At 46.0% G+C, this 27,359-nt stretch overlaps 1 protein-coding gene across 1 annotated transcript in view; it reads right to left on the reverse strand.

Moving 5' to 3' along the window:
• The window catches only part of CASQ2 (calsequestrin 2), a 65,404-nt gene continuing 38,045 nt past the window's right edge, over window positions 1-27,359 (reverse strand). The window contains exons 6-11 of the mRNA XM_025453415.3: window positions 22,806-22,936; window positions 21,118-21,163; window positions 14,855-14,909; window positions 4,943-5,043; window positions 2,956-3,030; window positions 1-1,421 (exon numbers count right to left, since the gene is read on the reverse strand). Coding sequence (XP_025309200.2) covers window positions 1,260-1,421; window positions 2,956-3,030; window positions 4,943-5,043; window positions 14,855-14,909; window positions 21,118-21,163; window positions 22,806-22,936 — 570 coding nt within the window. The 3' untranslated portion in view covers window positions 1-1,259. The remainder of the gene's footprint in view (window positions 1,422-2,955; window positions 3,031-4,942; window positions 5,044-14,854; window positions 14,910-21,117; window positions 21,164-22,805; window positions 22,937-27,359) is intronic.

Genomic DNA, 27,359 nt, shown 5'->3' on the forward strand with positions numbered 1-27,359 from the left:
TATTTTCAAAGTATAAGTTTAATGACAGAGTTAGTTGGCTACTATTCCATAAAAGAATTACCCTATTTCCAAAGAATTTGCACAGTGTCTTACACATGTGTTAAAAGATTGAGAAAATAAATTAGAACATCATAATATCAGCACACTTAATGCTAAAACTACTGAGCACAATGGAACTTTTAGATAGTTTGGAAGGCACTTTGGGATTTTCTCAGTGCCTCGGGGCACCATTCTGAACTCTAGCTATTGTCCTGCTCAAGTGTGGGAGGGCTGACAAATGGAGCATTGATTGACCTCTGGATAAACCAACTTCCACTCCCAATGGGAGCACCCACTAGCAGCAACAGAAAAGTGTATCCAGATCCCAGCTCAGGCTAAGAAGCCAGCTGACTCAATCAAGGGCATGAACCCTAGAGAAAAAATATTTAAAATCTTTCATCCTTACAGTTCCCCCAGCCCCTTGTGTATAATGTGAGACTTGCCACTGACAAGAAATTAAGAAAGCAAATCGACCTCCCATCCCATGTCCCAACGTGCTAGAAATGATGGTGACGTTTGTACGCATGTGTATCAAGGCCTCCTGATAGCTATCCAAACCCTTGGATCTGAATTCATAATGGTCTGACATACCCTTGAAATAGTACGTTTAATAGAGCCAAGAAAACCTGATTTATACACTTGTTTCCAAGGCTGAGCCTTTCCTAAGAGGGAACCTCTCGCTTGAAGGAGGGATTATCACTGATGTTCTAGGCACGAAGCTAAATGGATGAATCGTGGGTCTCCCTGGGCTCGGACTGTGAGGTCACAATCTGCTTTGAGTTTGCCGGCTGTCAATTCTGTTATTATCACGTCAAGGACAAGTAGACTTGAGTTGAGGTGTCAGAGGATTATTGTCCCCAGACCGCCAGGTTCCGGCCTTGCCATGACCAGTGACGGTCTGGCAAAGAACAAGAGCTTTTCCAAGACAATCAAGACAGTCCACATGGGAATAATTCCCCACTAGTCCCTGCTGAGTGGGATTACTGGGTTTAGAGGCGTTTGCTGAGTGGAACAGCTCCCGGTGAGAAGGGGGTGGGAAAAGGCATGGGAAAGGGAGAAGGAGCTGGTGCGCGGAGGCTGGGGCTGCTCGCTGCCCCCTGGTGCTGTCTGCATGGTAGTGGGCAGCTGTGATTGTGTTTTCACCCATCACCCGGGGTCGGGGCTACTCATCATCATCATCACTGTCGTCATTAGACTCCTCATCAGAATTATTGCCATCATCAGTCGTCGTCGTCCTCGTCATCATCCCCGTCATCCCCCTCTTCATTGTCATCATCTTCAGTGTTTATCTTTCCAGAAAGCACATCCTCGATCCAGTCCTCCAGCTCCTCAGCTGTGGGCAGGTCATCATCATCAGGAATCTCCATCCAGACACTGTCGGCCTACAGCGAGAGAGCAAGAGAGCGAGCAAGTGAGTGCCAGAAGGACCAGCCAAACCAGAGGGCTCCGAGCAGCCTGGCCCAGTCATCAGGAACACGTGTGCGCTGTTTGATGGGCATGCCTCGATGCAGAGTGCTGTGTGTAGGAGCCTGCTTGTACAGTGTAAACGGAAAAGTGTGTTTCCATTGTGTGTGTGTATAACTGGCACAGAAGGCTCTCTGGGGAAGGAGAGTGGGTATGGAGGCAGGGCTGTGGAGGGTTGGAGGGGAATGGGCCAGGTCCAGCCCACTACGACCAGCAGCTGCTCCAACCCCACCCCCCGAATTTCTGCCTTCCCTTCCCACCCTGGAGTAGTCTCTCCAGGTCACCAGCACCGCCTGGTGGACCCCTCTCCCTACCCTGACCTGCCTGCCCTCCTTATCCCCAGCATGAGCCTGACCCTGTGGAAAGTGCTGGAGGGTGGGAGGCAGCCCAGAATTGGGGCAGTTCCCGGGGTATTGGAATCAAGTATCATTATGAATCACAAGTATATTCACACCATTTTTTTTCCTTCTGATTTCATGAGCATATCTACAAGATACCCATCTAACAGCAGCAAACACGTACATGCCACTTCCGGGAGGACAGCCATGACACTATCAGCAACGGCTCCCTCAGGAACTGGAACCAAGAAAGGGGTCAGGGCAGTGGGAAGTACTTTTGCTTTCCACCTCATAGGCTACCGTTTTATTTACAAGCGTTTTGAGTCAGTTTTAAAAATTATCAATCAGTATTACTAATTAAAAAAGCAGTTTACAGACTAAACAAATGTAGAATTCCCAAGGTGACCGAACGCCTACCAACGGGATAACATTGCTAACATCCACAAGCATTTCCACTGCAAATCAATTATGGCTCTAGTGACTTCTCTGGGGCCATCTCTTTCTGTCCACTATTTGCTCATTGTCTGTTGTATCTGTCTCCCCTTCTGTTTTTGTTATTATGGTGGACTTGTATCAACCATCGAGACTGAGGTCTAAAGCTCCTCCTGCTCCGCTAGTCCACCACACCGGCTTCTCTCAGACTCAGATCAATGGTGTCTGCTGGTGAGGAGTGGCCCCTGCTCCTCCGTGATCTTCCTCCTGCCCTCCTGCAGCCCCTTCAATCACCCACTGTGCAATGGCAGCTTCACGTGCGGGTTCCTTTGTATAAAACGAATTTGTTGTTGGGCTTTAGGAGAAAACACAGGACAGCATACTTGCATGGAAAGTTCCAAATAGTTGGTAAAACAGGACGGGCTGGCCCCAGAAGGAAGGAAATGGGCCATGTATTTCCAGTGGAAGGCCCATGGAAGACAATCATGACTCCATAGATTGGGACTGGCTCAGAGGCAAGGCTTGGGCCACACTGGCAATTTTTCTGAGCTTGGGCTGAGCCAAGGGCCCTGCTTGTTTCAGAGGAGGATAGATTCCTATACGTGGTGTCACAGTCTGGGCTGCCAGGCAGAAAACAGGACAACAAAGGGCGACAAAGCGAGTTTTCCTGAGGGATACTCACATCTGTCACATTCACCACCCCGATCTGTGGCTTGAATAGGTCAATCTTGAAAGTCTTTTCCCAGTAGGCAACAAGCTGAAGCAACAAAAAATAAGATTAGACCACAGGCAGAGGGCATTCCCTGTCAAAGCCACATATTGTGGCTGGACCCGCCTGCCCTCCCATCATCGGTCACCATTGCTTAAAGGTCTCCCAAACAGCTGTGGGCACTTCAGAAATTGAAGACTTGGCCTCAGCCCTCGAGTACTTTAAAGAAGTATGAGAAAAAGAGGTCATAACACAAACTATGAAAACATGTCATCTAAAAGCTTTGACAGCTGTAAGGAGGAATATTACAGAGATGGTCCAATGCCGATTTCCAAATTACTGTGGCTCTTTTATAGTTCACGTGTGGTGAGGGAACAATTTTACTCCACTTCTCTTTCAAGCTTCCATTTTAAAATCCCTTACCTTGCACTACTCTGATCCATGAGATGAGCTGGGAAGGCAGTGAAGGGCCATGGAAGTAAAAGGAGGGCTTTTTTGTTCACCGGGCTTGGGATCCACAGGGACTAATGTCTGACTGGGGCGGGACTAAAGGAGTAAGGGACCATGGAGCTAAGACAATGCAAATGTCCAGTGGCAGGAACTCTCCAAGGCGAATATATGGCCTGATGGGGACTGGGGATAATCAGGAACCTGGGAAATCCGAACAGTCTGAAGATTTCTCCTTTGTAAAAACCAAGGCAAACAAACATATAGAGTAGGTTGGGACAACAGCAGACCATCTGCAAGCTTGCACGACAAAGCAGTCCAAATAAACTAGAAACACAGCCAGGCAGAGGTTAACTAAAGAATCATGGTATTTAGGGTCTGATGAGCCCATGACATTGTTATGATTACCCAGAGTTATGACCTTGGCTCCCAGTGTCCTGAAAGTCTCTGCCTTTGATTCACTTATTCTGTATGTAGAATTGGGTGTCAGGACCCTTGAGGTCATTAAACTCCCTCAATTTTGGCTTTTTGGTCATGATATGATCAGCCATGTAATATGCAAAAAATGATAAGTCCTAGAAGAAGAGAAGTTAACATTTATAACCTCTGATAGCTAAACTTGTACTGCTTACCAGCAATTAAATTCAGCCTAAAGTCTATTGACTCACTAGTAGACAAATCTTTGGCATCACACACACCTGGACCAGGATATCACATCTCCCACATGGTGGCTTTACCCTTGCCAGCTGTTATTCTTTTCATCTGTCAGATATGGATTATGACAGTCCTTACTTACTATATAGGGTTGATGGGAGGGTTTGATGAGATGGTGCCTGTGAAGAATTTACTATAGTTCTTGGCATACAGTAGCTACATCCATTGTCACCACCACTGGGCTCATGTACCATACAAATTCTGTTTATTCTCTTTAAAATTAAGCATACTTAAGACTTTCTGGCCATTGATCACTAACACGAGCAAGAGTTCTGACTCTAAATTTCTTATACATTCAACATGCTATGGCCTGAAAGAACACAATGAAACAAGACAGACAGGGTCTCTACCCTCCAAGAGGTTGGAGTTCTCTCCACAAAGTTCTTCACTCTGCAAAATGGTCAGGTGGGATTTTTTATAACTTAGCATCTCAGGTTGCTGGAGAATGATGGGCCCCTGCCGGGACAGGAAAGAGGCTGTAGCAAGGGTAGTGGTGGGATGGGGCACAGGAACGGAAGTGTTAGCAGGATTTCACCCAGCTCACTCATGTGGACGGCTCCGTGGTTTCCAGGGAGTGAGAATGGTGAGTGTAAGCATGTCAGCGTCAGCACCAGGTACAAAATTCAATGTTGCCCCACAATGTCACCAAGGTCTTCCACACTGGATAGAGGTGGTCACTATGTTTCCGCAAATGGTCCTCCTATTTCACATCCTCCTTCATGCTTCTGGGTCTCACACTAAACACAAACACGGGGCTGTGAAGGTGACCAAGGACAGTGCCTGGGTCTGGGCCACTCACCAGAGGAAAGTCATCCGGGTCAATCCACACGATGCTCAGGTCAGGGTTGTCTGTATTGTCTCGGGCCACCTGTTTCAGGATTTCCAGGAACTCGTAGCCATCTAAAGCAGGATTCAAGAAGTCTGAGTTACTCCCTGCACACACATGGGATGCAGACTGAAGAGTAGGGAGTGTGGTTTTTCCATGAGGGTTTCCTAGGCCATTTGGTGTATACCCCAGTTGTAGGATTATTCTATAAAATGAGTCAGATGAGAGCTCCAGCCACCGAGCAGCTTACTCAGAGGAAACAATACAAATTTTAAATTAAAAAAATGAAAAGTTCACAGGGAAGACTCTGGTTCTTAACTCAAAGCCGGGCTCCATTTGCTGGTCCACATGTGAAAACCAACCAGCCTTGAGTCAGCAAGTGCAATCCCGGATCAGAAGAACCCCTGCCTGGCCCTCTGTGCCCTCTCTTGAAACCAATAATTTGCTATCCCTCTGAGTTCTACGGACCAAGAACATTTAGGCAGGACCCTGAGATTTCTACAACTTGGAATTTCTAAAACCTTCAAACCAAGCTTCTGATTTATAGCTGGCTTTATAGCTGTGAGATAGTAAATGGGGCTTCCCTCCCTCTCGCACCATTTCCTTGTATGCTCTGCCCTCCCCCTAGTCAGGCAGCGGCATTTATTGCCCCCAGGGGAGGGATGATTCATAAGAAAAGCAGAGACAAGCCTTGTGAGCCTCAAGAACACAATTTTTTTTAATTAAAAAAAAATTAAAGCCTAAACCTTTAAGGACTGGGAGCATAAAATTTATACCATAAACAAAAAATTTCAGAAGCATGTTTAGTCACCCTAAAGCCCCAGCATCCCCACCCCACTCCTGACTAGGAACAAATAGTAGAGATTCTGGAAAGTTCCCGAGAATAAGCTCTGCCCCTGCGTGTATGTGTTTGCATGTACATACGTGTGTGTGCGTGCACAGAGATGCAAGCCAATGTGTGCCTGTGCGTCCACACACAGAAACTCCACACATCCAGGGAATCTCAGAGCACAGGGGACCCATGCTTTGTTTCAGAATGAAACTCTGGCCAATGGGAAGGCCCCAGAATCTCCTGGAGGACCCCTTAGTGCAGGAGCATTAGGGCAGGAAGGTCTGTCGGGAGGCCCCACTAGTTCTCTGTGGTTCTGAGGAATGCGGACGAAGCCACAGTTGGGATGAACAGGACCAGTGGTGATCTGCTGGGAACAAGGGCTAGAGGCCGCAGGAACCACAGCGACTCTGGCCAGATATATACCCCACCAGTCTAGGCCTGGGAAGCCGCATGACAATGGACTTTTAGAGATGCTGGGGTGAAGGTAGGGAGCCATCCGTGACCAGATCCAGTTCCCACCAGGTACAAGTTTGATTCTAAACAAAACAAAACAAAACAAAACAAAACAAGTTTGATTCTAGACAGGAAAGTCACATTTCTGGCCTGGCTGAATGTGTGGCCTGCAGTGTACATCTTCTCTACAAGCAACCCACCACCTGCCTTGGAATTCCATCTGGCAACTGCCCTTTCGTTGTTAAGTTTCTTCCTTTGTCAGAGGTCCCAGTCACTTTGAGCACCTGTTTAACAAGTCTCTCAAAAAACAAAACAAAACAAAACAAAAACAAGTCTCTCCTCTCCCCAGAAGCTCCAGCCTTTGTTTGGCTCCTTGGGGCCTCTCCATAAAGGTTCTTCTCCGCACTTCCTCATATTCTATACATTCCAGGTGAAATGCATGCTATTCTTAGCAGCTCTGCTCTGAGTGGGTGCTCTGAGTGCTCTGAGTGGGTCACTCTCAATGTCGCTAACTTGTACTGCTAGCCGTAGGATTCAGGCTGGGCTTCCTCAAGCCTTGCTACCTGGAAAGCAGAGCTCCTGCTCGGAAAGAAGAGCCTACACCCCTTCCTGCAGAGATGTGCTCTGCTTGGGTGATTTGCGTATATAGAAATATATATATATATATTTCATTGGAGTTCAATTTGCCAACATAGAGCATAACACCCAGTGCTCATCCCGCCAAGTGCCCCCCCCAATGCCCATCACCCAGTCACCCCAACCCCCCCCACCTCCCTTTCCATTACTCCTTGTTCATTTCCCAGAGTTAGGTGTCTCTCATGTTTTGTCACCCTCACTGATATTTTCACTCATCCTCTCTCCTTTCCCCTTTATTCCTTTCCACTATTTTTTATATTCCCCGAATGAATGAAACCATATAATGTTTGTCCTTCTCCGATTGACTTACTTCACTCAGCACAATACCCTCCAGGTCCCTCCACGTCAAAGCAAATAGTGGGTATTTGTCGCTTCTAAAGGCTGAGTAATATTCCATTGTATACATAGACCACAGCTTCTTTATCCATTCATCTTTCGATGGACACCGAGGCTCCTTCCACAGTTTGGCTATTGTGGACATGGCTGCTAGAAACATCGGGGTGCAGGTGTTCCAGTGTTTCACTGCATCTGTATCTTTGGGGTAAATCCCCAGCAGTGCAATTGCTGGGTCGTAGGGCAGATTTTTCTATCTATTTCTGAATTACAGATCTCCCCCGATATCCAAAAGTAGAATGTTCCTATGTACCAAAATGTTGTAGAGAAGCAATAACATTCCATAAAGTCAAAAATCCTCTTTGGATCTCTTTTCATCAGCAAAAACAAGTAACAACATAGATATTTCGTAAATGCAAAGGGATGTGATGAGATTATTGAGACAGTGAGGGAAACCTGTATATCACAAGCTACGTTGTAGACAGACACTTGGGATGCATAGGGCCAGGGGCTTTAGAGGTCATTATCATTGTGGCGGTTGGGTGGAGTTGGGTTTGGGGGCTGTAACTCCTGCTGCCTGTAGGAGTGGCTGAGAAGGTCGAGCTCCTCTAGAGTGCCACTGGCCACTGCTGTCCGAACACTGTGGATCTCCCTTCTCTGGAACCTGTGGATTATGTATCATCATGCACACACCACAATGGGAAACTCTCTAAAAACACTTTCTATGACTACTCTTGGGAGCCAGAAGGAAGTACTCTGGAAGGTGAACTTGACGAATGTAAAAGTGAACTTGACAAATCAGAAATTCATGAGGAGGATAAAATTCAACAACATAGCCCCTGATTCATGTAGAAAGTAAATCTGAGGTACAAGAGATAGACTTGTGTAAAGGGAGGGGAGAAGCCACCTAGGCACCGTATTGCATCATCGGTACTACAGCTGCACACACAAGAGAGTGCTGTAGATTTGTGATGGAAAACCCCACAGAATGTTGGAATTAATAAAAAGGAATGATACATACAGGAACCCTTTTTACTTTACATGCTAAAGCAGGTTTGGAGATAAAAATGAAAAGATTGAGGGAATAAAAATCGGATTCTACTAGGAAAATCAAACAGGTTGGAGTATTTACGTAAAACAAGAGAAGACAACATTTTGGCTTAGTGCTCAATTTTAGAACTATGACAGGGTTTTGCACCTACAGAAGACTAAGGAAAACTCAAAAAACATTCACAGAGTAAATTGATAAATGAGTTTGACACTAAAGCAAAAGAAACCTCATCCAGAGCCAAGGACAGTTTTTTTTTATTTTTGGGGTGATGAATTCTATAATAGGCATAATCCTTCTGCATCCCTGGATATTTCCAAAAATAGAGTAGAGGGAGGCAGCCCAGCATGAGGCTTGAACATACAGACACTTGGGGCAAACCACCTGGGTCCAAATCCTGGTTCTGCCATTTTGAGTGTGACTTAGGGCAAGTTACTTAAGTCTTGGTCCCTCATCTGTAAAATTGGGATGATGATAATAAAAGTACCTATTTCATAAGGTGGTTGTAGGTCACATGAGTTAGTACCTCTAAATCACTGAGACAGCGCCTAACACATAGTAAGCTTTAGCCATTATTCCTAAATGATCTGGACTCCTGCTTAAATAAAGGGAATGTGGCCGTTCATTTCTCCATTAGTGCGTAGGTAATAAGTACAATGATCTGAGCACAAGCAGTGTGTTAGGTGCAGTCTTGGCCCACACAGTAGAGAAGACAGGCTCATAGGAAGTTACGCCAGGAGATAGGATGTCGGGACACCTGGGTGGCTCAGTGGTTGAGCATCTGCCTTCGGCTTGGGGTGTGATCCCAGGGTCATAGGATCGAGTCCCGCATTGGGCTCTTCTCAGGGGGCCTGCTTCTCCCTCTGCCTACGTCTCTGCCTCTCTCTCCGCGTCTCTCTTTAAAAAAAGGAGATATGGTGTTATGGGGCAGTTCCTTCTGGCCCCTGTTAATGATTCCATGACTGAAGGCTTCAGGGGTGGCTGTGCCAGCAGGTGTGATTATGAGAACCTTGCCTCAATATGTGGGTTAAAGCAAGGTTTAATTCCTTTATTTCAAGGTCATTAAGCTAACTTGGACATTCCTGATTCAAGGTTCACAGGCCTGGTACGTTCTCTACCTTTTTATTCCCAGCCTTGAATGTAGACCTGCTGGAATGGATTCTCATGCATGTGGGAAAGTTGAGGGAAGGCCACTAAACTGGTCTCCCAGGTATTTAGTTGCTACAATTGTAAGTTACAAGTTCAATTTCCTCTTAGGGAGAGCTTCTGTTTTTTTGTAGAACTGGTGTCTGGGCAGGTGCCTTTGGAAAAGGGAAATAGCCACCGTGGACTTTCCCTTTTTGATGGGGGAAGCAGGTGCATGAAACCATATTTCACTTCTGTAATTCAATGTAAAGCCCAAGACAAGTCCACAATTGGAATTACATGAATGAATGGATAGATCTGAAACAGATGAATGTTTCCTTCATCAATGATACCTAAACTTAGAGACCTTTTAAAATTGTGGCCATGTATCTTTTAGAAGGAGGAGTCCATCATTTTTTTTAAGCTAAATAAAAAAAAAAAAAAGGAGGAAATATTGTTCCATGATTTTGGACCTAGCAGTTATTTAGCCACTGAAACTAGTCTCTGCCTTTAATCTTCTTATCTAGTCCTCCTAGAGTCAGGAAGATTTTCTTATTTCCATTTTAAAGAGGATGGAGTTGAGACTGGGGAGAGAATGTGGCTCGCCCAGCATCACGTGAGAGCGCGGGGAGGAGTCAGGATTCTAACTCAGGTCTTTGGTCTGCAGGTCTAGAGCCATTTCCACAAGCATTTTCCGTCTGGGGTCTTGGGCCTCCTACCAAAGCTGTTGCCATTTTCCTTCCTCAAGGTTGTGCTCAAGATTTGTGAGTGGAGTGTGAATGCTTCAACAGGAGGGGAGCAAGGGGCTTGAGGAGACAGCCTGGAGGCAGCGTCCTCTGGGGCAGTTGGATGCCCCCTGCCCCCCGCCCCTCCTTCTAATCACACCACTTCCTCCCCCCAGCCACAGTGTGCTTGCTTGGTTAACTCGGCGAGGTCTCTAAGTGCCACTAGAGTCTTAGAGATCAGCCTAAATAAAGAAGAGGGACCTGGCACTGTGAGAACCAAGACTCCCTGACTGCCACACGGGCTTGGAACCTGAAGTCCCATGACCCAGGGCTGAGGGCTCATGTGCAGCCAGGTTTCCCACGGCAAGCAAGAGGCCTCGGGGAATCACATCTCTGTGGGAGGGGAAACTGGTGATTATGCTCTCCTCCTTCCCAGGCAGGGAGGATCTGGTGGGAATGAGGCTGCACCAAGCCCTGGGGGACCAGTTCCAGGCCAGTCACAGCCCTGTTAGGAGCCAGGGCTCTGTCTGGCACAGACGGGTGTATCTCAGAGCGCGGCCTAGGGGCTGAGAGCCTGGGTTTGAATCCCAGTTCTGCCACTTATGAGCTATGTGACCTGGCGACATTGTTTAATGTCTCCATACCTTTGTTTCCTCATCTGTGTATCGGGGAAGAACATACGGACGATACCTAGTGCACAGGGCTGTTGTGAAGATTACATGCATGGTTCACACTTAGCAAGAACAAAAAAATGTTAAGTTTGATAAACCAGATTTACATCTGGGAAGCTCAAAGAAGCAGTCAGCCCTCCCATTTGAGACAACTGATCTCAAAAACATTTTACAAGAACCCCCAGGCGGTTGCAATCCAATTGGAACGGGGCTTGGAGACACTCATTCCACGGCCAATCCACGCGTGTGCACGGCAGCCTGTCCTTGCATTTCCAGCCTGTTAGTGCTAATATTCCCTGGGCCCTTGGAGGATATCCATCCAGCGTGCACTCATGTAGAAATGCCACTCTGCGAACCTTTCAGCAGGTGTTATAAAGAAGATGTCAGCCTGACGCAGACACATCGGGGGGCGGCAGAGGAGAGGTGTTCATTTGCAAACCTGTCAAGCAGTGGCTCCGGGGCCATCCTGAGCTCAGGAGGCTCTGGAGGAGGAAGACGGAGCAGTGCGCAGGGCCTGGGGCAGGAGCAGAGCACAGGACTTGTCCTTCCAGGGCCTGGAGAGCAGATCTGCAGTCTGGCAGTGGCAGAACGACTTGGAGAGGAGCCCTAGGGGGACCCCGGTCCCTGGGATAGTCAGTCCTATCCCCAATTGGGGACATCAGTGGACAGCAGGGGGATGGCTGACTTCTCTTCCTTAACTGGCTCTCAAGCGTCCAGATGGCTGCTCTCTTCTCACTTCCCGCCTTCTGCTTGCCCTGCACACCGCACACACACACACACACACACACACACACCCATTGTGCAGCAGCAGAGCGCATGCTCAGGCCAGCCTCTGCAGGGCAGCCAGGCAGGTAGCAAGCTCAGCTGCACTGTGCCCAGAAAAGCCGCCAGGAAATCAAAGCTCGCATGTCCGCTGTGCCTCTAGCTGCATGATCTCCAGCTGGCCACTGATCTTCTCTGATCTTCTCCAGGTCTTCCACATGGTAGAGGTGGAGGGAGTGGTGAAGAGCACAGAGAGGAAGGAGGCAGGCTGAATGATCACTGGAGGTCCCCAGGGGTCATAACTGGATGGGGCCCATGGTCATCAGCAAAGCCTGGCCCCCTGAAGGAAGCCAGTCAGCCCTTAGCTCCATTCCTGCTCTGCTTTCCCCTAGCAGGTCACCCTGTCTTGGCCTCACCCTCCTCGTTTGTAAAATGAGAAGAAAACAAGCAGTGCCCACGTGGGGTTCCGTCACATAAGCATACAAGTGATCATCACCAACTTCATCATAATCAGGACCCAGGCAGAGGTCAGGAAAGCCCGCTGGAATTCGAATCACAGCAAGTGATTCAGAAGACTCACTCTTCTCATCTAGGCTGGGATGGTCATGATCATGCACTTACACAGAATGGGACCCAGTGAGATCATCTCCACGTCCCACTGGCCCTCAAGTCTTAGCTCTCTAAGGAGAGCTGCATGGATGTCCCAGATGTATGTCCTTCTTTCTTTGGCCAAGCCAGTAGGGGTCTGGCTGGGGCCATCAGCCTTGCACAGCTTGTTAGCAGGAGCAAAGGTACACAAGGAACTGCCGTCTGGGCAGGAATGAAGCTCCTGATCCCTCGGCCAGGCCCCTCTGCCCCGGGTTACACTTCAGTGACCTGGAGGTCACAACCGACTAGCCGCAGAGTTGGGACTTGCACAGAAAAGTCTTTCTTTCCCAGCCCCAAGTGGGCCAGGCCCTCCCTTGAAGCAAACGCCCTGATCCCCCCCCCCCACCCCTCCCTTTCAGGGCATTTCTTCCAGCTTCCCAGTAACAAGCCCTGGCTTGGCCTCCTCTGGGGAAAAGAACAGCTTCAGGCCCAGAGATATTTGTGCAGGGAGGAGGTGGAAGTAGTTTCAGGAGCTTGATTCATTACAGCCACAATCTCGGTCAGACAGGTTCCTGCAACTTCTTGGAGGCCAATTTGTTCCATTGTTCCACAGAGCCAGACAGGCTTCCCCACAATCCTGGATGGGGGTGGGGGGTGGGGGGGAGGAAGCCCCCTGGAGTCATGCCAGCAGGCTGCCGCTGATGGCAGTTTCATCTCTGTTCACACAACACCAGGGATCCAACTCTGTTTGATTATGGCTTGTAAAACCTGGGCAATTGGCTTCCTTCGCTGTTTTCCCCTGCAGGGGCAGAGGGGTGGCCAGAAACTGCTAGAACCACGCTGGCATTTCGTTTTCAGACAAAGACTAGCTATCCTTGAAGAGTTTTGCCAACCCTCCAAGTCCACAGTGGGAAAACTGAGATGCCAGTGAGCATTCAAAGACTTTAACAAAAACAAAGGAGGAGGAAACACCCTCAGATAATTTGGAGTGTAAATTTGGTTTTGATACAACAGAACATTGTTTGGCCCTAAAAAGGAATGAATCACAGATACACACTACATAATGGATGAGCCTCGAATGTACTATGCTGACTGAAAGGGGCCAGGCACAAAAGGCCACAGATTACATAATTCCATTTCCATGAAGTGTCCACAGTCATCAAATCCGTTGAGACAGAAAGTTGATTAGTGGTTGCCAGGGGCTGGGGGAGGGGAAGTAGGGGTGACTGCCAACAGGCATGGGATTTCCTTTTGAAAAAGGTGTTGAAAATGATCTGGAATTAGATAGTGCAAAACCGTGTGACTATACTGAAATTACCACTGAATCGCACATTTTAAAAAGGCAAATACTGTCATGTGTGGATTATCTCACAAGTTTAGAAATGGTGTGATAAGAGCATTTAGGTTTCCATCTGTAAGAATCACAGAGGCTGATAATGTGGTAACGACAACAAAAAAACTGGTGTTGAGAATCAGTGTTCGTCAGTCATCTTCCTATCTGCTCACCTCCCAAGAGCCATTTATTGAGCACCTACTCTGTGTCAGGGTGCTATGCAAGGACCAGGTATGTATTGATGACCAAGACAACCCATGGCTCCTTCGTGACCTCCCATTAACTCCTTGTGCCCTCTTGGGAAGTTTGCTCAACTTCTTGGAGCTCCCTTGGCTGTCCCTAAGGGTGTACAGAGGTCCCAGGCAAGCGCCACCGTTCTACATTGCCTGGGGTGGCAGTTCCTAAGCCTGATGGTGCCTTAACACTTGCTTCCGAGCTCCATGAAATCACAGGTTTCTGGAGGTCCTGTCATAATCAGCCCCTGGTGGCTTTGGTGCTTGTGGCTCTCCACACTGTCAGGTCCCAGGACCCCCGCCTGGGCACCTCACGGCCCAAGGCCTTGCTGCTGAGCCATCCTAAATGAAGTGCCTTGCCTTCTCTGTTTGCAGTGCGGATTATGCCCAGACTCCCCTTACGCGCTCCGGAATGCCCACTTACACGATCCCCCTGGGGCCCCCTCATCTCACAGAGCATTGCCAAAGGGACTTAGCATTTTATTGCCAGCAATATTGATTTTTCCTGCCCTTCCCTCTCTGCCGATGTTAAAAAGAGTGAGGCCAGGAAAAAGTCGTCCAGGTTCCAAAATAAAACAAAGTCACGCATCCATTTGCAGGGTCATTTTGCACTTGAGAAATCAACTGCTGGTTTTGTCCAGTTCTCACTGCTTGAACGAATATTATCTATTAAGTTTTCCAAGCACAGACCATATTTTACAAACCAAAGCATACATTTGTTGTAATTTTAATGTAGGATTGTTATTTATATAGGCTAGATCATAATCCTGGTAAATAATACACAAGTTCTCTCTCTCTCTCTCTCTCTGTCTCTCTCTCTCACACACACACACACACACACACACACACACACACACCCTGGAAAGCTAGGATGTCTTTATATTCTCCCCAGTATTCAGCGCTTCTTCATACTTTGGAGAGCTACGCAGAATAGAATGAGGTTCAGCTCCACCCACATCTCTCCTCTTAGCTGAATGCACACTGACAAAGGATTCGTGGCCAACCAACGACCACCAGGGGGTGCCCAATATCTTGCAGTGGCCTTGTAGACCGGAAGTGAGGGAAGAGCAAGGAATGAGGGCTGCCAAAGGTGAGAAGTCAGATCCCGCTTAAGGTGTAAGGGGGCAGATGGGGAGGGTTTCCTACCTGGGTCACTCCTCTCTGCAAAGGCCACAATGTGGATGCCGTTCAAATCATCTTCCTGGAGGAGAAAGGAATCAGAGGTTACGCTCCTGAGTGGAGAGACAAGGGGGCAAGTCAGGGACAGACACAGAGGCTGGGATGGAAGTGGGCAGTGGGGAGGCGGTGGAGGGGCAGTGGACACCCGGGGCCAGGGGGACAGAGGGACACACGGGGAGGAAGGAAACACTCTGAGCAACTGGGAGGAATGTGTGCTGTCCAATGCATGGGTTTGCGAGACGGGCAAACACCCACTACACACAAGACATGAGCACTGAATGGGCCTCACTCCTGTGGGCTGCAGGATCCAGGAGGGCAGCAGTAAAAGGCAAAAGAGGAAAAACATGAGTCTGGCTCATCAGGAGCCCGAAGGCAGCAAGCCCAGAAGCACAGCTCAGTAAATGCAACTGTTGGTCTGCGTTTCAAGAATTCACCACCAGCAACCAGCGATTACGGGACAGTCTGAATGCCGCTGACAGATCCTGAAGCTGTCCCCAAGTTGGCAGCAGGTAGACTGAGGTAAATTAGGCCGTAGGTCTGTCCTGTTCATGCAAGAATCATATAGGAGCATAGGAGCATAGGGTGTCTTCGTGAGCACGCCCCCTACTGGGGAACTGTGTAGTCAGCAAGGGGCACCTTCCTGGGGTGGAGGTGGGGGCGGCTCCTGCTTGGGGCCAAGGCTGGCGGAAGGCCTCTAACGCATTTCTGAGATGTGGGAGGCTATGCAAAGAATGGATCTAGAGGTGAAGGGATGGCAGTAACAGGGTCACTGGGCAAGCAAGGGTATTCCATGTTTCTACATCCTGGACAGAAGGGACCATGCACCTGTGTCCCCTTTGCATCAATGCATCCTGCAAAAGGAAGAGCAGGAGCTTCGGCGGAGACTCTGTAGGAAAAATGTGATTCCTCAAAAAACATGGAGAGGAGGATGTGTAAAAATGAGGCACCAGTGATGAACTGGAGTGAATACTGATTATTGCTAACCCCGGAAAAGGGAGTCACTGGGCACCCTGGATGTCATATCAGAATCATCCTGTGGAAAAAACTCCGGGCATCTCAACCCTCCTATGATCCCCGTTTCCATTTCAATTGATTTTAATGCTGGTGCAATCCTATCTAAATGCTAATTTTTCCCTTTGAGTTTGGAATGGACAAAACCTCCAAAAATTCTAAGACAGATTAAATGGGAAATATTATTATTAAAAACAAGAGAGTGAGCATGGGCTTGGTGAGACGCTCTGGGGAATTGAATTTTACAGATAGGTACGTGTGTGCGCGTGTGCATGCGTGTGCAGGTTTATTACACAGATCCGACAGCAACCAGAAGGGGAGTCTGAGGTTTCACTGTTTTACATTTGCTATGATCACCCAACAGAATATCCTGATCAGTTCTCATTAGACTTCCCTTCTTCTCTGTCTCCTGCCATCAGCGGGAAGTGAGCAGTGTTAACTCTGTGCAGCAGGCTTCACTTCTGTGTGCCCTTCTAGAATGCATCGGGAAATTGGTTTTGGAATTAAGAATCCATATTTGTTTGCTAAGAGGCTGCTCATCATATGGCTGTCACTCCACAGGCCTAAGATGGTGCCTGAATGGAGGGCTATAATCAAGGCTCAGAGTCAGCTCATAAACCTGTGCTGAACACTTATAAGGAAGCAGGTGCATGCTGGGTGCCAGGTATTTTCAGTAATAAACTCACAAGGCAAGAATCCATGGGCAAGTGCACGAATCAGGGTTAGTCAGTGAGAATCCAATGTGCATGAGTGAGGAAGAGCCTAGCTCACCAGGCACTGGACTGACACCACTCAGGGGCTTTCTCTTGAACCTTTGCTTCAGGTCACCCGTTTGACCTTTGAACCACATTGCTTTGGAAACTATCTTTCTAATAGCAGAAATCGTCCCTTCTCAACCAGATGGCAAGCACTCTGAGGGAAAGGATTATGCCTTCGAATAACACTGATGATTAAAATAGCCACCATAGCATCTGCCCCCTGCCGTTCTTTGTATCAGTACTTTGTAAGTACGTTATTTCTAAATCTCAGACAAAAGTCTTATTCCTAATTAGTGCTTAAAGAATCGAAGGGACTTATCTAAATGCTACAGAACTAGTGCGTGACATAACTGGGATTCAAGCCAGTTCTATCTGGCCTTGCGTGATTTTTCTCTCACTGAAAGGGTCCAGAATAAGCCACTGTGGCATAAAAATTGTTTTGAGCCAAAAGCATATGAATCCCTGAATGCCTTATCTACCTAAAAACAGAGCCTCCCAGAAGAACTTGGTTGTCATAAACCCCATCCCCAAGAGCCGCTCTGATTTCTCTTCTCAGACAGATATTATCACAGAACTAGCAAAATCTCCCACCTATTCGCCAAAAGCCCATTTCTCTTTCCCAAAAAGACATTTGTCTTTCCATAAGTTCCCTTTCTCCACAACCTCCTAACAAGTCACTTGTTCTCCCAGAAGTGACCCCTTGCCTCTCCCATTTCCAGTTAAGATGGTGGATAAGCCCCTTCACATTTCCTTGTAAACGCCCTTGCATAATAAATAGGTCATTAAATCTGTCTCTTGCCCACGCCAATCTGTATTTTGTCAGTTTAATTTTCGGCCCTTCAGAACTGAACCTAAGAGGGTAGGAGAAACAGTTTTCCTCCTTGACATCACCAATAGCAACAGAATGAATCTATTGTCCCCTATAGGGTTTGCAGATGTTTCAAACTCAGATTAATGACTCTTAAGTTAAAAGAGGCTGATGAGAAGGCCTGGGTGGCTCAGTCGGTTAAGCGTCTGCCTTCTGCTCAGGTCATGATCTTGGGGTCCTGGGATGGAGCCCTGCATCAGGTTCCCTGCCCAGCAGGCAGTCTGCTTCTCCCTCTTCCTCTGCTCTTCTCACCACCCCACCCTGCTCCTGCTCTTTCTCTATAAAATAAAATAAAATAAAATAAAATAAAATAAAATAAATCAAAACAATAAAATAAAATGGATGCTGATAAGGTAAGCTGACTGAGCCCCAGATTCCCCCAAAGAGCTGAAGACTTAGGAATTACTTTGCTGAATACCCTACTCTGAATTCTCTTTCACTTTGTATGTCCATCTGTCATAGTATGAGCTATACTGGAGTGGCATTATATGTTTTGAGACTGTTTCATCTACTCAACCCTGAACTCCTAAGGACACAACAGCGATGTTCATTTTTATAACCCCTGTGCTTAGCACAATGTAATAGGTAATTAAATGCTCACTGACTTAAAAAAAAAAAAAGCATACGGTGATAAAAATCTTACACACTAGTTGAAAAAAAGAGAAAATATTAGAGATACCAAAAGGAAACCACACATCAGTTACCCACCAACCAGATATATTACCACTGTTCTTGTTTTGTTCTGTTTCCTTCCAGAGTCTGTTGATACTTGTTCTCTTGTTGAATGAAGCGAAGTAAAGAAAAAAACATGCGCTTAAAACTACGGACTCCCTGGTGTGATGGAGCATCCCAGGGGCTTATCTGGAGGTTTCTGGCCCCCTTTTGGAAGCACTACTTTGTTACTGCCACAGAGAGAGGGTTATTCCCTAAAGCACTGCTGACTCCCATCCCTGTGGGCTTTTGGCCAGGACCCTGACCACTTGCCAGGCTAGAAAGCTGGTTGGAAGGTAAGGTGTCAAAGGGGGAGGACCGGTCAGCACTCAGTCTGGGTGACCACCCTGCCCCATTTTGACATTCTTTGAATACTCTCTCTTTTTTTGTTATTTTTTGTTTTTTTAAAAAAGATTTTTTATTTATTCTTTGAGTATTCTAAATAAATAAATAAATAGCTATTCGATTTACACAAGGCAAGTATTGCATCACCAATTTCTTTAGTAATAATTAAGAATGCGTTTTTTATGGGTCGCTGCTTTAAGAACCTGCACAACTGGAGAAAGACAAAAGTCAATACTTGCTTTCACTCAACTTAGTTTTCCTATCTGATTTAAATATTTTGCAATGTCTGGGGAAGTGGGTGTTGAAGATCAAGACTTCCAAATTCATTAACTGGTCACTCTCCCCAGCTTCTACGGTTTGATTTGCTGTGGCCAAGGACCCATGGAGATGCTGCTTTTCAGAGCAATGCTTTCCTAGGTGGCAAAGGTGGATGGGGAAGGCACATGGGAAGTGACTCCCCAGAGATCCCTCTGACCAAATGATTCCGGCTTCTCCTTTGTAAGGATGGGAAGATGATCCTGTCTTCCTTCCTTAGTTGAAGACTTGGGACTGGTTAGGTCTGATTACAGCTTCTGGAGAAATCATATGGGGATTCCATGATGGTGTTCATGGCCAAGATCAGATCCTGGGCCAGGAAAAAAAATTTTGTGTGTGTGTAATATAAAGGACATTAGTGGGACACTGGTCAATTTGAATAAGGTCCATAGATGAAATCGAGTTTTACTGATTTCCTGATGAGTATACTATGGTTATGAGAGACATTCCTTGTTTTTAGAAAATATCTGAAGTATGTAGGGGTTAGGGGAGTTGTGTCTGCTACTTGCTCTCAAATAGTCCGGCGGGGAGGGGTGGTGGACAGTAGGGAGAATGTTTATACCTATTATCTGTTAAGAACTGTGTGATCAAGCAAAGGAGGTAAAATGTTAACATTTAGGGAATCTGGTAAAGAGATCATGGAATTCTTTACATTATTTTTTGTAAGTCTGGAATTATTTTGAGTAAAAGTCAAAAATATCTTTTAAAAGGAATATTATTGAGGGGCGCCTGGATGGCTCAATTGGTTACGTGTCTGCCTTTGGCTCAGGTCTTGATCCCAGGATCCTGGGATTGAGCCCCAAGTCGGGCTCCCTGCTCTATGGAGAGTCTGCTTCTCCTTGTGCTCCTTACTCATCCCCCACCTCACTTGTGTGCATGTGTGCTCTCTTTTTCTCTCTCCCAACTAAATAAATAAAATCTTAAAAAATTTTAAAACTAAGAGGAATATTATTTTTAAAGCACTGTTACACTCTTGTTATTTTTAAATCTAGTAACAAAGCCTTTTAAAGGATAAATTTTTGGAAAGTTCAAATGTTAGGAAAGTATGTTGCCATTGTGCTGGGTTGTTCTTAAATAGTCCACTCCTCCAGACTGGATTACTTGCTCTTCAGTGTCTTTTGAAATGTTTGTTCTGCCTTCAAAGGTACAAATAGGTTACCAGTAATAAGACATCAAGTGTCAAGTTACTCCATGATTCTGTTCATATGTCATTTTAGACTCGAATCAAAGCATAAATAAATATATGCTTCCATGTTAATTCTCCAGCCCCCTCCCCCATCCCAGCCCTTGACAAAATGTTGCCTTACGGGGATATGGCTTACTCTAGGGAATTATATTGAAGGGAACACAAGATTTGGCTCCAAATGATGCAAATTTAAATCCCAAGATCTAATGCTTATTAGTTAGCTGGCCTGTAGTAATTAACTTAATCTGTATGATCACCAGTTTCCCCATGTAACATGAAGTTAAATAATACTTGTTCTACAACACTTTTTAGAACTGTTGAAACATCCAGGTTAAAAGGATACATGGACTGCTTTGAAAAAATGCTCCACAGGCTTTGGTTATCACTGGTTATGGAGTTTTGTATAAAAGCTGAGGTGGGGTGGGAGGTTGTATGTCTGTGACCCTCTCTCTACACTATTTGACCTGCTGACACATTGTCTATGACTTAGACCTGAGCGCAATCTGACTCAGTGCCTTCCAGCACCTTGAGTTGTTGATATTTATGAAAACCACTAAGATTGATCAGCCAGACAGACACTTACCAGGTTCTGGGCTCTTTGCAACCTCTCATCCTTACAAAACGCCCTGATTTGAGAAGCAGAAACTAACTAAAGTTAGAAAGATAACATGACAATGTAAGACTTAGAGCTACCAGGTAGCAGATTCCAGATTTGAACCCAAGTCTATATGACTCCTTTCATTATGTTACCCTGGGTTTCTGGTGGCCAGTGAACAGAAGCCAGTAGTCATCGTGGGAAATAAACTCAGAGATGGAGCAGTTTTGCCTCATGGGTAGTACCAAAGAGGCTTAAATTAGATTCATGGAGAACTGGGCTTTAAATGAGTGTGATGTTATCCATGTTTCAAATATTCCGCCATCCAGACATCCACTCTGGCAAAATAAAATGTGGTTGAAGTTCGAGGACTCAAAGGGGTACTCCTCTTGGGCAATATACTGGTGTCTACAAGGCAGAAAGAGTTTGCCACTTTCTTACCCATGTTTCAAACATGTCTTCTGGGCGTAGGCGACGTAGGGTGGGTCTGAAAAAAACAAAACAAAGACGAGCTTCCTTGAGTAGGGATTACCACAGCAGACACCGCAGCTTCAGCACAGTGAAATGTAAAATGCAATGCTGGTTCATTTGCAAGGACATGAAAAACTCTAGAAATCTCCCCTAAGGAGATGGAGCTGTTTTATCCTGATGCACCACATGGGGAGCTGGGTCTGAAGCTCCCAGCCTTTGCACAGACCCATTTGATCCAAGGATTATAAAGCCTAATTACAGTGGCACCTGGGTGGCTCAGTCAGTTAGGCATGCGACTCTTGATTTCAGCTCAGGTCTTGATCTCATGGTTGTGAGTTCAAGCCCAGCATTGGGCTCCATGCTGAGTGCAGAGCCTACTTAAAGATATAAATAAATAAATAAATAAATAAATAAATAAATAAATAAATAAATGAAGTCTATTAGAAACAATGGGTCAGAGGGTGCAGGGTCACAGTGTATTCCCAGGGCAAGAAGCCATTTCCTTCCTCATAGACTGGGGCCACTCTTGAGAGCCCAGAGCAGACCCAGAATGAGGACACCTGGGAGCAAAAACAGAAGTCTTGGTTTTCCTGGACCAGAAATGCATTGTTGTATCGTAGGGGCATCAATCCAAAGCTTTTGAGAGATGTGTGGATGAACAGGTAAAACTATATTTTGCTCATGGTTTTCTCTCCTTCTGAATGTTGGCAAAGCTATGTCAGACTCATTGAGATTTGCTCCTCCAAATGCTGCCTCCCTGTTGGGTCCAGGACAACTGGGTAATAGAATCATTGTGCTTGTTCCGGGTTCCACAGGCACATGTGACCACATGCTGGAGAGGGTGGGTGGTGTGGTGAGGTGGTGAACCCACCACCATGTTCAATGTTTCAATATTGTCCCTCCCTCAAAAGCAGGGGTCAACCAACCATAGCCGGTGGGCCAAATCCAGCCAGGGCCTCCTGTATTTATAAATAAACTTTTATTGCGATACAGCCACACCCATTTGTTTACATATGGTCCACAGCTGCTCTCACACTACAATAGCAGAGTTTTGTATTGCGATAGAAACCATCTGGCCCGCAGAACCTGAAATATTTATTCTCTGGCCCTCTACAGGAAAAGTTTGCTGGTCCATGCTACAGCTACTCTAAGTGGTATCAAATATTCCTCCCCCAGAACTTCCATGTATAAAATGCTCATCCATGGCAAAGTTATGTAACTACTCTTGAGCCCAATTCCTTGATCCGTAAAACTGGGGTAATAATAATACTCTTTAATGTTAAATATTAGATAAAATAGCTTCTGTAAGCACCTAGCATTGTATTTGGCATATAAGAGGCTGTCACTAAATCTCTCTTGTTATTATTGCAGAATTTGACTTGTAACTTACTTCGACTTGGAGGGGATCTGCTGATTGTGGGGAGGTGGTCTAACCCTGTTGGCAGACAGAACCCCATATTCAGAAAAGGTAGCAATATCTCTGCCCAACTGATCAATGACCAACAAAGCCATACTACTGATTTCAGTTCTGCTGGGGTAGTAGCTCCAACTTGTTGCTCCTGAGAGGCTTAAAAATGTTAGGACTGAGAAGTTCTTCTTCATCTTCCAGACACCATACCCCACCACCACCACCCTCCCCTGCATGCCATCTGGGGCACCTTTGGTGTTCCTTCACAAACTCCACAAGCTCCTCTTCTGTGTAAGGTTTGTCAGGGATGGCAATGGGCTCATCCATAAATGGCTCATAGAAGTCAACCTCATTCATCTTCAAGGACAATTTCTTTGCAACCTGTAACAATGAGAAATACGACAAGAGTTTCCTTGAATGCTAGTCTAGAATAGCAGTGGGTTGCCCATCTATAAGGAGTGTGTGTGTTTTCTGGCAAAGGTATGAGCATATACATGCAGTTTTAACATAAATGTTGAAGTGGTAGAAACTCATTGCTGAAACCCTCACTGGACCAATCAAAGAAGGACAGACAGAAAGGAAAGACCCTATCTGGCAAATGGGGTCTAAGCAGAAACAGGGAGCAGTGGGAATGAAAAGTGTGAAATCTACTTGTACAATCATCATCAATCCACTGTATTTGCCAGGGCTGGAGGAAGAAGCAAATGTCAACAGAGCAAGCTCAGTGTTCTGGGATGTGTGGATTTAGCTGAACCAATTTTAACACAGGCAATTGACAGAAACCATTTAAAGCTGACAAGTACTCAAAATCAGAGGTCAACCCATTAATCTGTCCTCGATCAGCTCCTAACCCCTACTTGTGATTTAGGCTGAAGCACTGGCTCTGGGGTTATATCTCAGTACTGGGGCTTGTCTGATGGTTTCTCAGACTTTAGGAACTGCCCGCTTTGTTACCAGCCAGAAGGTGACCAACCACCCTGGTTTGTCCAGAGGGAAGCGGTGTCCCAGGATTCAAGTCCTTAGTGCTACAACTGGGAGAGTACCCAGCCAGCCAGGATGAGTTACTACTCACCCTACACCAGATACAAAGCTCAGGGAGAGCCAGCCTGTAGTCTGGAAGACATCTGCTCTCTTGATTAAAGTGGCCACATAGTCTGCTGTTGGGGCAGAATGGTTGCTGTGTTTGCCTGCAGAACTGCTGAGCTCAAATCTCTTTTCGTGAAATGATTTGAGAGGCCTGGAATGTGCAATGCTTTGTAGAAAACCAAATGCCATTCTCATTCTTTTCTAGTTTGAGCTGTAGTCCAAGAAAGCACAGGGATGAACAGTGGTTCCCTTGAAACTGAAGAATTGCCTAAGAGCTGACGCCCTGTGGTGGTAACCAACGGTGCAGAGGCCCAGGGCGGCTGTGACTAATTGGGGACGGGGAGGAACTGGGTATTACATAAGCCGTTATACAAGGAAGGCCATTCTGAGCAAACACTGGTGTCCCTATGGCTTTTGTCATCAATTGCTATTAATTCCAGGTCACTATATTCCAAAAGACATTTCTTACAGTATGTCAGGGAAAGAAACTCCAGAAGCCTCTTCAGAGCTAAAGGAAACAGGCCATGTTAAGACCTATAGTCCATCAAAAGAGATTTATGGTCATGTTGATTTGGTTTTAAGGGAAGTGTGGGTTTTTTCTTACTTTCCTCCCTCTTCTAGGGATGGGGGTGGTGTGGATGATTCGGTGGGGAGTGTGGGAAGGAACTAGGAACTACACAACCAGTGTCTGGGTTTCCACGCTGTTCTTCACAAGACTGGGGCCCTCATAGTGGCTTTATTTTTTTTTTTCATTTTTTTTCATAGTGGCTTTATTTTTTATTTATTTATTTATTTTTCATAGTGGCTTTAAATGCCACTGGATTCTGGGTTTCTGACTTTACGTACTACATACTTTAGGAACCAGCAAACAGTGCTTAAATGAAATGGGGAGTGACCAGATGAAGGAAAACAGTAATAGTAGCAAGAACACAGGGTGTTCACTCTGTGTCAGGCGCTAGCACCAAATGCTTTCAGTACTTTATGAATCCTCTCTTGGATTGCTGAGGTAAGAGCCATTATTAATACTTATTTTACACATAACGAACCAGAGACCCAATCAGTGTATGCAACTTATCAAGATCACATGTGGAGGGGATAGAGCCTGAATTCAAATCTAGGCAGTGGAATGTTCTAAACTACCAACTTAATGGGTGCCTGGGGCGGGGGGTGGTGGGGTGCTCAGTCAGTTGAGTGTCTGCCTTTGGCTCAGGTCATGATCCTGGGGTCCCGGGATTGAGTCTCGTGTTGGGCTCCCTGCTCCATGGGGAGCCTACTTCTTCCTCTGTCTTTGCCTCCTTCTTTCTCTCTCTGTCTCTCATGGGTAAATAAATAAAATCTCAAAAAAATGAAATAAAATAAAGTATCAACTGGAATTGTGATTTCTTTTCATTCTCAACTTTCAAAGTGTGTGTGTATGTGTGTGTAGGGGAAGGAGGGTCCTTGAATGCCAGTGTCTGGGTCTGCGATGTTCAGACCACAAATGTAAAGTTGGATTGTGATATTCTAAAGTTTAAGTCCTGGGGACCCTGCAAAAAATTCTCCAGAGGCCTATTCATTCTATTCTCACCACTACCACTGAGTGCCCTTGGCCTGTATCTCAGAGAAGCCCTTTCTTTCATTTTTTTCAGTTGTATCTTGGTCAGTAAGCACATCATCCTTAGCCTTCTGACTCTCTGGATCCATTTGATTCAGAGATGTTGTGAATTGATTTATTAGGATCTGGATGCAAAGATCATTGCTGGTCCCAAATGTACAGGCCAGGTAAAACTCCCCAGGGAGCTCCCTGGAAATGCATGTTCCTGGGCCTGGTCACAACATAAAAAAAAGATACAAATTTCTAGATGTGGGGCCTAGGAATCCATGATTTTAAAAGCTCTTTGGGGGATACCAATATGGACAATGATTGGAAACTACTAACTCCCAAATCTACATCAGCAGCCCTGACATCTCAGCGCCTTAATGGCTCTCTAACTCATATATAGAATATAACATTTTTATTGGTTTGTTCCTCAGTAGCTTCTTCTCCTTAATTCTCTAATGTTTTCAGGAGCTTCACAATCTTTGCTGTCTTGCAATCTTGTTATTTTTGAGTCTTCTCTTTGCTTTCTCTCCGTTACCTCAACAGTGACCAAATCCTCTTGTTATCTCCACTGTCTGCCAGTTGGCTTTTCATCTTTGGGACCGTGTTAGTGCCTTCTTGGCCCTGGCCTCTCCTGACTTCACATCTCTACAAAGCACTTCCCCTCCCCCTTGTCCCTCTGGGCTTCCCTAAGAAAAGGGAACCTTTTCCCCAACAAAAGGTTCTTCCTGCATCCTCTTCTGCACCAGCGCCCCCTGCTGGACACCACTAAGGCTTTCTTGGGCTTTGTCTCCCTCCCTCCCTTCCTCCCCACAACTGACCTGTGCAACTTTCAAGTCCCAAATGTCTCTGGGTCCTCTGACCGTGACTGCTCTTCTTTCCGTGTTCCATGTAGAAGTAGAGAGTGTGCCTCTCTCCCGTTAAGTTATAAAATCCCACAAGGCTACATGAATGGGGGCACTTATGACTCAATGTCTTACAGAGTCTTGAGTGAAGAGGCTTCTGAGTTTTTAATTATAGCCTGACCTCACCTTCTTCATGGGCCACAGACATGAAGCCATATGGCTGGGCTGGGAGGCACGTCTGAAAACAGTTGCTACTCTGAACTCAGCATTGGGCCACCCTTCTAAGAATTGAGGCTTTGTTGCTTGGCCAAGCCTGCCTGCCTGGTTCTGTTCTCTCAGAGGAGTTCTTATCCCCAGGAACCACCTCAGTCACTGCTGGCCTATCATAACTGAACATCAGTGATGTTTTCAGTTTAGGCTGCCCTGTACCTCCCCTTCTCTACTAAAATTGTCTTCCAAACTCCACTCTTCTGGGCTGATATGGCTGCTTTCTATGCACAACAGGACTAGCTAACATTTACTGAATGCTTACCACGTGCCAGATGCCAGCTAAGCGCTTCACATGTATTGTTTCTTTCTCTGGGGTACAGTGGTATAGAGCACTGACTGACCTGTGATTATATCAAGCTTCACTACTCAACTCACCATGTGACCATGGGCAAATCATCTAATCTCTCGGTGCCTTGGTTTCATTCTCTGTAGATTGAGAAGACTAATCTGTTCTTTCCAGGCACATTGAGATGATTGAAAGAGCTATGTAAAGCTCTCAGCACAAAGCCTAGCATGTAAAAAGTACTTAACAAGTGATCGTTCTTATTGCTTTTGGTATTTTTGCTCCAGATCTCTCTTGACTCAGGGGACGCATGGATGGCTCAGTGGTTGAGCGTCTTCCTTTGGCTCAGGGTATGATCCCAGGGTTCTGGGATCAAGTCCCACACTGGGTTCCCCACAGGGAGCCTGCTTCTCCCTCTGCCTTTATCTCTGCCTCTCTCTGTGTGTCTCTCATGAATAAATAAAAATAAAATCTTTTAAAAAATTTAAAAAGATCTCCCTTGACTCTAAGCCAGCCTTAATTCAGGTAATTTTTCTTCAAGTTTAGATTACTTGATTACATTACTCAGATTCTAGACTTTCTTCTGTATTATTTTCAACACAGAATTTTTAGGCCAGGACCATATCCATAGAAGTGGTTCAATTTACATATTACCAAGATTGAATATAATCTCTTTTTGTAATACCCCTTCCCTGCTCCAGCACCTACAGGCTTCCTTTTGTTTTTCACAGAAAGCTTGAA

Source organism: Canis lupus, chromosome 17, assembly GCF_003254725.2.
Source record: "Canis lupus dingo isolate Sandy chromosome 17, ASM325472v2, whole genome shotgun sequence".
Taxonomy (NCBI): domain Eukaryota; kingdom Metazoa; phylum Chordata; class Mammalia; order Carnivora; family Canidae; genus Canis; species Canis lupus.